This window comes from Planococcus citri, chromosome 5 (assembly GCF_950023065.1).
Source record: "Planococcus citri chromosome 5, ihPlaCitr1.1, whole genome shotgun sequence".
Lineage (NCBI taxonomy): Eukaryota > Metazoa > Arthropoda > Insecta > Hemiptera > Pseudococcidae > Planococcus > Planococcus citri.
In genome coordinates, this window is record NC_088681.1 from 54998103 (window position 1) to 55010404 (window position 12302).

General features: G+C 33.5%; 2 protein-coding genes across 2 annotated transcripts in view; both read right to left on the reverse strand.

Annotated features, from left to right (window-relative positions):
* Positions 1-2179: 2179 nt before the first annotated feature.
* LOC135846492 (isoprenyl transferase-like) lies at positions 2180-3564 on the reverse strand. The gene is made up of 5 exons (XM_065365605.1): positions 3286-3564; positions 3046-3210; positions 2821-2969; positions 2560-2744; positions 2180-2484 (listed from the first exon to the last, which is right to left on the reverse strand). The coding sequence occupies exons 1-5, from the start codon at positions 3426-3428 to the stop codon at positions 2188-2190; spliced, it is 939 nt and encodes a 312-aa protein (XP_065221677.1). The 5' UTR covers positions 3429-3564; the 3' UTR covers positions 2180-2187.
* Positions 3565-3619: 55 nt separating this feature from the next.
* Positions 3620-12302, reverse strand: part of Vdup1 (arrestin family protein Vdup1) — a 39285-nt gene continuing 30602 nt past the window's right edge. The window contains exons 2-6 of the mRNA XM_065365604.1: positions 9637-9753; positions 9095-9312; positions 4617-4799; positions 4312-4497; positions 3620-4183 (exon numbers count right to left, since the gene is read on the reverse strand). Coding sequence (XP_065221676.1) covers positions 4013-4183; positions 4312-4497; positions 4617-4799; positions 9095-9312; positions 9637-9753 — 875 coding nt within the window. The 3' untranslated portion in view covers positions 3620-4012. The remainder of the gene's footprint in view (positions 4184-4311; positions 4498-4616; positions 4800-9094; positions 9313-9636; positions 9754-12302) is intronic.

Genomic DNA, 12302 nt, shown 5'->3' on the forward strand with positions numbered 1-12302 from the left:
TGGGACCTGAAAAATTGGAATATCAGTGAATCTGTAATCGTGATCATTGACTATCAATTTGACAGCATTTTTCTCGTAGGTATGTCTTGTGGTAAAGGAAGGAAGAAAAATATAAGAGAGGGTAAGACCTGTAAAAAATTGTAATTTTTTCTATCGGAATTTTTGTTCCGGAAAAATTGAAGTTTTGCATTTTTTTCCTTCAAATTTGGGTCCAAATTTTTTTTTTTTCAGCTGACAAGGGAACCCCTTGAGGTGTCACACTCCGATTTGAACGGGACCGCGATTTTTGGAAAGAGCATAGTCTAAAACCCCCAAAACCAAATTTTCAGCTGCCCAAGTTCATTTTTCGATTTTTGACGAATTTTTGAAAATTCAAAATTGACTGTTTTTGGAGATTTATGCTTTTTTTAAAAAAGTACGTACTTGATCAATAAAAATGGTCAAAATAAGTCCCAAAACTAATAATAATTACCCAAATCCAAATTTCATCATTTCCAGCCATTCTGGAGCCTTCAGCGCGATTTTTCAATTTCTCCAGAATTTTGAAGTTGCTCCAGAAGGCGTGAATATGAAGTTGGGCAGCTAAAAATCGAGTTGTATATTACACTCGACCTGTTTAACAAGTTTATCCACACTTGAGCCGATTTTGGGAGTGACACCTCAAAAGTGGCTTTTTGACCAGCTTTTTTCAAAATTAAAAAATCCAAAAAAACAAAAGTTTCCCGTTTTTGTGGAAATTTTTGAAATTCACGCGAATCACTGTATTTTGTTCAAAACTAACCCCTGGAGCGCAAATTCTACCATTTCCAGTCGTTTTGGAGCGAGAGTGACACCTCAAAAAACCACTCTTGAGGTGTCACGCTCAAAATTGGCTCAAATTTGGATTAACTCGTTAAACCGATCGAGTGTAATATACAACTCGATTTTTAGCTGTCCAACTTCATATTCACGCCTTCTGGAGCAAATTCAAAATTCTGGAGAAATTGAAAAATCGCGCTGGAGGCTCCAGAATGGCTGGAAATGATGAAATTTGGATTTGGGTAATATAATTAATATTAGTTTTGGGACTTATTTTGACTATTTTTATTGATCAAGTACGTAGTACGTACTTTTTTGAAAAAAGCATAAATCGCCAAAAACAGTCAATTTTGAATTTTCAAAAATTCGCCAAAAATTGAAAAATGAGCTTGGGCAGCTGAAAATTTGGTTTTGGGGGTTTTAGACTATGCCCTTTCCAAAAATCGCGGTCCCGTTCAAATCGGAGTGTGACACCTCAAGAGGTTCTCTTGTGAGTTGAAGGTTGGAGAGATGGGATCTAAAAAAAATTGAATTGCAAACAAAATTTGTACCCCTCCTCCTTCCCCTCATGGAAAATTAGCTCGTGGGAAAATTGTTGAATTAGATTAGGTATGTCTTAAGATTTTGATAAATTATTTGCTTGAAATGAGTCCTCCAGGAAATAAGAGCCTAGGGCAATTTGCCCCCTTTCCTTTTTCTGTACGAACTCATTTTAGATTCTTACTCGTAGATTATGAAGGTGTGGGAGGGGGTGAGACCGGTAAAGAAATTATAATTTTGAACATTTTTTCGATTAATACGAAAGGTCACATCTGCCTGTATGATGTTTTTGAGGTCGTAGACTCTGAATAAGGCAGTATTTTTTTCATACGGATTTTTCAAACTTTCTCGTTTTTCAAAAGGTATCCTGCTTCTAAATTTAAATTTTGAAGGCGTACATTGTAAACTTGTCAATGTAATATTTTTCCCTTTGAGGGAGGAAATTGATGAGGGGAGACTTGAAATCTAAATTTTGTAATCAATTCTCCGAATTTTTAAATTTTTATGCTTTCAATGTGTTGAATTAAAAATTTGGTAATATTTTTTTCGTTGGGGAGGTAGATCTGGAAAAAATTGAAATTCTGCAATTTTTACAGTATAATACGCTCGATTTATATTTTCGTAGTCGTAGATTATAAATGTTAATTGTTTTTTTGGAAGGAAGAAAAGGAAGGGGGAGGAGAGGCGATTAAAGATCTAGAAAAATGTACGAGTATATATTTCGTGATTTACAAAACTTTTAATTCCTTGGAATACTACAACACATCCTTCCTCATCAAATCTCTAGCTTTTTTGTGAGGACTTTTTTGAAAAATGCTACTATGTGTACTCCCAATAGAAATTATTCGATCAAATTAGATTATATTTTATTTTAAAGCAACGATACAGTTGTTCATTATCAATAGAATACATTTCAGATAGATCTTTCGTAGGTAAGAATCCCATTTCAAAACAATACTTGAGCAAGTAGTTTCGTTTTTCATCTTTCGATTTCGTCAAGAAGTTGCTCGTTTGTTCAGGAAAATTTCTATCACGATTTTTAGCAGGTTTTCTGTGCATTTGATAATATAAAACAGCTTTTAAAAAATCCATTGTGGAAAATTCTGGCCACAAGACATCGGAATAATATTGTATGGCACCAGCTGCCTGTAAATTCATTTGTGCAATAAAAAATTAATACATTTTTTGAGGTAGGTACGTATTAAAAATCTTGAGGTATACCTGCCAGCTCAAGAAATCACTTATTCTTTTATAACCAGAGGTTCTTATTAAAAGATCAACGTTACGATTCTCAATAGCAAATAATGATTCGGTGAAGAGCTCTTCTGTCAAATGATCATCTTCTATTATACCTGCCTGAATGGCCTGATACAGTTCAAAAGCCACCTTTGACATTTCATGTCTACCTAGATGTATTTCAAAGCCTCATTCGTGAGTCACAGAGTTTCGAAAATGTGTCGAGGTGGATCTCGTAATATTTACCTGTGTAACCCATGGCCATGTTAACGACACATTTGGTATTATTTCTGGTCATTAAATACAGCATACCCATCAGAGCATTGATTTCTTCAGGTATCAGCTCCAGTTTACCATAAAAGTTGAATTTTATACCCTTTTCTTCCAAAGTTTTCCTTTCAGAAACACACTCGGTTGAATTAAAAAATACGAGAGGTCAACCGAGCATAATTACCTATTATCCCACCTTACCAATTCATGATGCATTTGAAAAGCCAAATTTTCAATACCACGACCCAATGTTGAACTTCATCCTTAGGACGATTGTAATTTCCAAAAGAATACATTAAAATAGAATATTCTCGAATTCCCAGCAAAACACACCAATCAATTACTTGCCACATTACGCCGAATAAGCTTTTGAGAAAAAAATCCAATCTCAGCGAATATTACCTTACGACGTATTAATAATAAAATTTGAAAGCTATTTACCCAATTTCATGATTCTCTTGTACAGGAATATTATATTTTTTACCAAATCTTCGAGCTCCATCTGCCACAAATGCAACATGTCGAGGAACTTTATCTCGTTTTATTATTTTTGCACAAAGATTTTCAAAGACTGCCTGCCACATTGTCTGTAGTTCCTTTGAAGAAAAAAATCTACCGAAGTGATATTCGAGTTTGAACCAAATACCTACCTAATTTGCATTTTATAATTGAAAATTTAATCCAATTCTGATGAAATTTCTCGAAAAAATGTGGCCTGACTGGCTTAGACTTTGATAAACCTTAAATTACCTATTTACATAGTATACTCTGGGAATAAAGCAACAATTTCATTACGTTTTATTCCACAATACTTATACAAATTTTAAAATACATAATTTTGAGCAAATCCGAACCACGTGAATATTTCTCCGATCGTTTTTCTTTTCAAGATTAAATTAGTATAACGGTAAAATTATTACGAATGTAAATTATTTTCAATGAAATCTCGAAAATCATTTCACTGCTCGCTTCATCTATTATTATTGCATTTAATTATGAGAATTTTCATACTACAACTCGCAACGCGTTTAAACAATAATTAACGCAACTGAATCCTCATCGCGTCTGCACAAACGACATCTGTTTCCTGTCGAATGGTCGTCGTTCGATCGTAGGTGAATTAAGAGTTACAAAATACGAGTAGATTGTGAGACGAATAGTGAAAGAATTAATGAGATTTGTGCTCCAGCCAAGGTCTGAAAATTGGCAGCGTTGTAGGGTAATGAGCTTCGGGTTTCCTCGACGAGTCGTAATCATCCGAATGGAATGGGTAAGTTCCTAGCAGAATTGGTAATTGGATTTTGACTTCTTTTTCTAAACCTTTGGGCTCGATAATGAACTGTAATTAGAAAATATATGTACATTCACACATGTAAGAGTAAGTAGGTATTTTATATTTGCATTTTGAGAATAGATTTATGCAGAAAACGAGAGTCTCTGTTTGGTGCTAAATATATAGATACTTACATAGACATCGTATTGCACTGAGATAATATGACATCCTCGTAAATTAGTCGGTGGTAAAGGAGGTACAAATAATTGTTCATTTCTCCATTCGTCGACTTCTCCAGAATGAATTTTACCTCGTTTAACCGACGATAATTCTCTAGTCTCCGAATGTACTACTTTATTCTTCACCATGTACTCGATTGTCTATAAGAATAAATTAGAGAAAGATTATCATAAAGTGATATTTTTTTCCTTTCCTCTTTCGTTAATGATGAAAAGAAAGTACTGTTTAGAATGTGTGGTTAATTTGGGTAGGTACCTACCTCTCGAAGTGAAGCTTTGGTACTTCTGATGTGAATCTTGCTTCGATTACGTATAATTGCTGATACTAGGATCGTTTCACCGGGTACGTATCCTCCGTGGTTTAATACTACTCTACATAAGACTGCTCCTGATTTCAGACAGCTGACTCCGAACTTGTGTTCCATATCACAGCGAAATGGTTGCTGGAAAAAATCGTTAAAAGTTAGAGATATCGTTCAGTGTATGAAAATGAGTAAATGATATAAAATTAGCTTAAGTAGGTATCATTTAAATGTCACTGAAACCAACCGAAAAAAAAGAAACGATGGTCAGAAAAATTTTAAACGTCAAAAAAATGTTTCAACTCTATAGAAAAAAATATGAAAATTTCTTTAATTTCAAGAATATTCCCAGCAGCTTTTATAAATTTCATAATAAAGTTTTTTATTGGATTTTTTTGCATATTTTTTAAACAATTTTTTAAAAATTTTTATGGAGTTTTAATGCCTTTTTTTTTTACTGTTCCAACTATTTCATCTTTTTCATTTTGGTTACCTTCTCCTAAGTTTACGATGTTTAAAATTTAATTTTACTATCTATGATTATTCAAATTATTTCTTAAAATTTGAATCTTTCGCCATAAATTCATGGCTTCTGATTACCGGACATTTCCCCGAATCCACTTCCCCGAAAGACATTTTCCCGAATGACAAAATCCCGAATTTTTTTATCCCGAATCCATTTTCCCGAATGCCGTGTACCCGAATCTGTAACCCGAACGTCCAAAATCCCGAATGCCTTTAACCCGAATGCATATATCCCGAACACCTACATCCCGAATGCCTCGGTGTATCCCGATTTACCATGGAAATAGAAATGCTGAGGTGTAATGGTTATATGCCGTGTAAGCACCTTATGTTACCCATATGAAAATTGAATTTTCTATTATAAAAAAAAATGGCCGCCATCAGTGACGGGAAATTATTGTTGCAAGGGTACGTCTACGTGAAGTCAAAGAAAAGTCCAGATGGAACGAAAACGTATATTGGGATTGCCGAAGAGTGAGGCTGCAAGAGTGCAAGTCAAGAGCGATAACTGCAGTTCGACGAAACGGGGAACTGCTTGTTCTAAGTTCCCGAGGAGGTCCTCAGCCAGCTGCCGGATCAACAAGATTGAAAAATTAAAAAAATTTTTAACTCAATTTTTTTTCAATTTTCGGGTGTAGGTCTTTCGGGGAAACGGATTCGGGGAAATGGATTCGGGATAAAAAAATTCGGGATTTTGGTATTCGGGAAAACGTCTTTCGGGGAAGTGGATTCGGGGAAGTGTCCGGTTACCATGGCTTCTACTTCCTTTTTTCTGTTTTAATTTTGGTCTAATAACTTTATGATGTTATAAACCGGATTTTATTACGTTTATTAAAATTATTTCCGTAATTTTTTTTGTGTAGTAACAGATTTTATTCTGATAATTTTCTGATTCATTCTGCCAGATTATTTCATTTAGAAAATTTAAAGTGGTCTCAAACAAGGAAATACTACCAAAAAAAACCTTCAATAAATGAAATTTTCCCATTTTCACTCGACATTTTTCAAAAGCAAAAATAGTTAAATGGGCCATAATACATAAATTAAATTGGTCAGAAATTTCATGCTTCGTAGTCTGTATCTTACAATTTCTTTCAATTTCAAAAATTCTTGGTTCTCTCAAAAATTGTTTTTTTGTGACGAGAAAAATTGAAACAAAAAATTTCTAAATTATATTTTTGGCAGGAATAAGTCAAAATTTTATGAAGGGGGAGGGGAATAAAGAGAAACCGAATCATAGATGAGCATACAATTTCTCACCAGAGTAAAGAAATTTTTTTTTGGTTGCTTTGTTTTTGAGTTACCTATCTTGAGCAAAAGTTGACACTTGGCAGTTGGGAAGTTTAAATTCATTAAAATATTTTTTAAAAGACAAATATGATTTTTTTTTCATTTTTTCAACATGATTGAAAAGATTGATTTTTGGGGAAAATTCAAAGACCCTGCAAAAAATGAAAATTGACAAAATTGTAGAGCATAAAATTTTCCATCAGAGTTATGCATTTTATTTTTTTGTAGATGGTTTCGTTTTTGAGCCATCCTGAGCAAAAGTTGAGGAGAAGTTCAAGTTGAATTAATTGTTTTTTGTTTTGGCAAGAAAAATTTGAATTTTCGTTTCATTTTCTCATCACAAAAGATCGATTTTTGGGAACACCAAAGGGTCTAGTCAAAAAAAAATGAAGAGGAACAAAATTTTAGAGCATTACATTTTTCATCAGCACCAGCACAAGTAATTTTATTTCGTTTGTTCTGTTCTTTTCTTTTTTTTTTTAAGGGCTGCTTTATGAGATATTTTCAGGAACTTATTGTCCATCTCATGGACCATTTTGTGTAATTTGGGAACATTTTGAACATCTTCATCCTCACCTTTACTCATTTTCGTTGAAAGCTATTTTTGAATAGTAATTTTTCAGGTTCATGTATTTTAATGGTGAGTTTACTGATTTTTGGTGTTCAAAAACGGAGAAAAAAAACTGTGTTTGACAAAATTATTCTGAAAATTGAAGAAGTCCTGCATTTGGCTCGAAAGCTCTGTGTTTTTCAATAAAAATTTGTGAAAAATCAACTTTATCTCCAATTCAATTGTTTAAAATGGAAAATTTTTTCAAAGATGCAATTTGATGCTAAGAAAGTTGTGCAAAAGCTCAGTTTTGTAAACCTGTTATGATTTTATAAAAAATAGTTTTTTATTTTTCAAAATCTTGAGGAATTCCTAGAGAAATGTAGGGTGAGGGGGGGGGGGTAAAATTGAAAAAAATACTCCCAGATCTTAAAACCTCTTGACATCTTGATCAAAAATCGATTATCGAACCGTAAAATCGATTTATTTTTGATTTTTCGATTCGATATGATCGATTTTATTTGAATCATTTTGGCCTTGAAAATAGACTTCTCGATCAAAAAACCGATTATGCCGGAAAATCGATAAATCAAACTCGAAAATCGATTAATCGAACATTGAAATCGATTATTGAACTGTAAAATCGATTCATTTTTGATTTTCGATCCAATATGATCGATTTTATTCTAATCATTTTGCCCTTGAAAATAGATTTCACGATCAAAAAACCGATCATGCCGAAAAATCGATAAATCAAACTCGAAAATCGATTAATCAAACCTCGAAAGTCGAAATCGATTCATTTATGATTTTCGATCTAATATGATCGATTTTATTCGAATCATTTTGGCCTTGAAAATAAGACTTCTCGATCAAAAAACTGATCATGCCGAAAAATCGATACTCGAAAATCGATTAATCGAACCACGAAATCAATTTATTTGCGATTTTCGATCTCATATTGATAGATCATGTTCGACATGAAAAATCAATTTTAGTCTCAAAACTAGACCTTTCGATCAAAAATCGATTAATCGAACTCTAAAAATCGATTCATTTCTGATTTTCAATCTCATATAAATTATAATCGATGATGTTCGAAATCATCAATTGTTTTGCGAATTGTTGTTTCGTTTCACCTGTATATTATTTTTTGTTTGGTAAAAATTAGTCAAATTATGTAGGTGATGGGGAAATTCAGAGAGTGCATTCTGTGGGATAAAATTCTCAAAATCTTGAGAAACTATTTTTCGGTAACGTAAAAGGGGGGGGGGTTAACATTTGAATATAGAATTTGATGAAAAGAGTTGTGAAAAAGCTTAGTTTAATAAACCTGCTACAATTTGGGGGGGGGCTGTAGAGTGAAAATCCTAAAAGCATTCTTGACCACTTGAGGACATTTTGATAACGAGAATGAGGAAGAGGAGAGAGGAAGGTGAGAATCTGGAAAACATCACCTAAATTTTGAGAAAGAATTTCTAGAGGAAAACTGAAAGGGTATATAAAGTTGGAAAATCAGAATACATATTTGATGTGAAAAAAGCTCAGTGTGGTCAACCTGCTAGAATTTGAGAAAGGAAAGGTCTTGAAAAGGGAAGATTTCAATGGTGAAAATATTTTCAAAAATCCTACCAGAGAAAATGTTTTCCCTCCCCCTCCCACTTCCACGCCACCATGAACAAAATGGGGAAAATGCATTTGAGAAAATCACGTTGAAACTGATAAAAATTTATTTTTTTATTTTTTTTCAAAACTTCAATAATTTTTATTTTTTTTAATTATTATTTTTTAATTTTCTTGTCTCGATTTTTCGAATTTTTAAATTTTATTTTATTTTTTCAAGTGTTAATCAATGTTTTATCAAAATAGCTTCAATTTTTAATATTCTCATTGTTCAAAAAACCTGAGAAATTATAGGTATTTACGCTAAAAATATAAGTCTTTTCACTCTTATACTTTTTGTCTCCACTGAAAAAATATGCTCGTGAATCTGAAATGATGCTCTATTCATCTTATATATGTACTCCCCCCCTTCACCCTCCTACCCCATTTAAATAATCAAAATACTTACTGCTAAAACCGAAGGCTCCGAATTAAGATCGATGGGATTCATCACAATGAATACTTGCTGGTTTTTATGAGTAAGACCATTGGGTTCTCTGAGAGCTGCTTTGCAGAAATACTGAACCCAGCCATTTTTACCAAAAAATGTCGACGGTAAACCTAAAGGCAGACCTAGTTTAAATGGAAAACTATGTATACCAGGTGACAGAAGTAAAGGTGGCTGGCCTGCAAAATATACAACAAAAATATCTCGTTAGAAAACCAGTTTCCAAACCTAAACACTTTACATTGGTATTATTAGGTGCAGTAAGTAGGTATTTCTACACAAATTGCCTCTCAATGTGTACTTGAGTTGATGCATTTTTCATGAATGAAATCATTACTATCGTCAATGACCATTACGACAGTATGTTTAGGTAATTTTTTCGAGGGAAACTGTATATCACTATGAATTCATCGAACCTAAACGTTGCTAGGAAGTCGTTTGTCGTTCAGGTCCGATGGCATTAGGTATTAGGTATGTATTGTAATTTTATAGGAACACTTTACCTGGCTCGCCGAGCAGTCTCATTCGAAAATCGATGTAATTCTCTCGTTCATAGCTTTTATCTTGTTTTCTATTACGTAGTCTTACCACGCCTTCGCCAACGACGTGAAAATGAAGACCTGCAATTAGATATTACAAATCATTAGTTTTTTTTATACGGTTCGACAAACACCTTTTTATATGGTGACGTATTTTTGCGCAAGCAATGCAACAATATCTATCTATCTACCGTGTAGTAGGTACCAAAAATAGTACGTCATTTATAATCGTGTGACATTTTCGAAACGTAGGTACTTTACACGTTTCTGAAAAGTATGTACGAGTTATTCTTTAATGTTGCGGTAATCAGTTTTATGGGTTTGATTGTTCCATAAAACTGGTTCGACTTATCGATACCATGTTGCCTTTTTTGTTGGAAGAAATGAAGAATGAAAAAGGTCACTATTTATCGTTGGTTTGAAAAAAAAAACCAATGACGTAATCCTGTAATCGGTCAAGTTCGAAAAATATCTACGGAATATTTACATTAGGTAGGTAGGTACACTTTCTTCGATTGTTACGTAAATCGAAGTACGAATTCTGAAAATTTTTAATGGTTGGAAAATTGTCGTTACGTCTTCTGAGAAATTTTATATTTTTGCGAAGTTCAGATATTCATCGAATACGTAAAAGTTGACGCCTACATACGTCATGTAAACTATTTGAAATCATTATTATGTATGCCCAGGTAATGGGTTACCTGTACTTGATGTTTTTTTTTTTTTTTTTTTTTTTTTTTTTTTAATGAATAGATAAACCTTCACCATGAAATCCAAATGTTTCCATTTTATTTCGACGCGATGGTGAGAGATTATATTCATAAATCGAGTTATTTTTCACACGAGTACCTACAGTCGGATTTTTCTTTCATTTAGTAAGCTTTACTGCGAAACAATCAGAGCGAATTTAATGTTATATGGAGCACGAGCCAGTAGGTAGCCAGTAATTGTGATGATGACCTTCAACGTGCAGCATGCACTTTCACTCATTTTGAATTTTTATTTCTTTTTTGATTGTAAATCACCGAGTTCAGTTTTGGCCATTCGGTGTTTACCTGTTTTGTAAGAAGAAAATATTGCCTAATCAGGTGTTTTGGGAATTCATTTATCGTTTTATGTTTTTGATGTTTAGGTAATCTTACAAGTAATTTACTATTGTTTTGTTTGTCATATTTGCACTTAAGATTATACCTAGTGATGTAATGCGCAACTGCATTATATCAATTTTCAAGGGTACGAGGTCATTAGTGCGCACTTCCAAATGTTTGGAAAATATAAAAGCGAATGCGTTTTTTGTTTGTTTGTTTGTTTAGATTTACCTATACCTAAGGAGAAAAATACTCAGATTTCCATTCATTTTTTGGATTAAACATTGAACCGCTTCGGCGTCTCCTCAACGCCTCAATTCTTTTATAATTGGGAAGTGAAATTGATCGCTGTATTCTCATAATTTTTTTTCGAAATTGGGCGATCCTTGGAGGAGCTCTCTAAGGGTGATTTTCAGAAAATTGAATAATTCGAACCAAGTGCTCTCGAGGAACCCTCAGAAAAACACATCAAACGTAATTTTAAATGTTTTTGAAATTTTAACCATGTTCAAATGAAGAGTTGAAGGGGAGGGGGCTCCTTGAAAGTTGAAACTAAAAAATAAGGGGTAATGTACTAAAATGTACGTGGATATTCGAACTCATTTAAGGTCTTCAGTGTAGTGATCTAGAAAGTATTCAGAAAAAAATTAGTTTGGGTGCCATTTTTTTAGCACCTCCCCTTCCGAGGATCCACCACCCTCCTCTTCTTAGAAATTCACATATCTTCCTTGTATTAGTAATACCTACAGAAAAATGTTGTGAGTAAAAGTTATTTCTTGAAGGCTTCTCCACATTTTTTGTTATTACAAAAACTTAATTTAGAGCAACCCTGCCCCTCAAATTTGAAAAATCTCAAAATCACATTATTTGCATTTATTGTGGAAATTACATATATGTATTATAATCACATAAAGTGATCAGAATGAAATTTCCTATACAGAAAGATTTTCATCAATTCCCCCTCGCCCCTACCCCTTAGAAGACTCGCCCCCTCCCTTTATTCCTAAGAATGCACTCATCTCTCTTCCTAATAGCTCTACTTGATTTTAAATTTGAATATTTTCATTTCATATTTTTTTTTAGGTAGGTAGGTACCTACTTTGGTAAAAAAGTGACATTTTTTAAAAAATCATCATCATTATCATTGAATATTTTGACCCAGTGAGCTATTCAGCCTGTCTGGGAAACTGTGGAAGAATTGCTCCCTGATGTGTCATCAAGTTTTTTCTTTGACTTTCCTCTGCTCCACCTGCCAGTTGGAGTGTATTCTTTGACTTTTCAAGGGGACCATTTGTCAGGCATTCTATCAACCTGTCTTCACCATTTCTTTCTGTAATCTTTTACCCATCCAATGATTGGTTCTGCTCCTAGCTCCTTCAGGATGCCTTCATTCTTTTTCCTATCGCGTCTTGTACGAGGTCTGGCAATTAAGTTCCGGGAAGTGCTTCTGAGAGGTAGAGCTCCAACACTGGTGTGCTCGCAAACACATTGTTGTGTAGATTAGAAGTTTCAAGTCGATCAGGTGAATTTTGCAGGATCTAT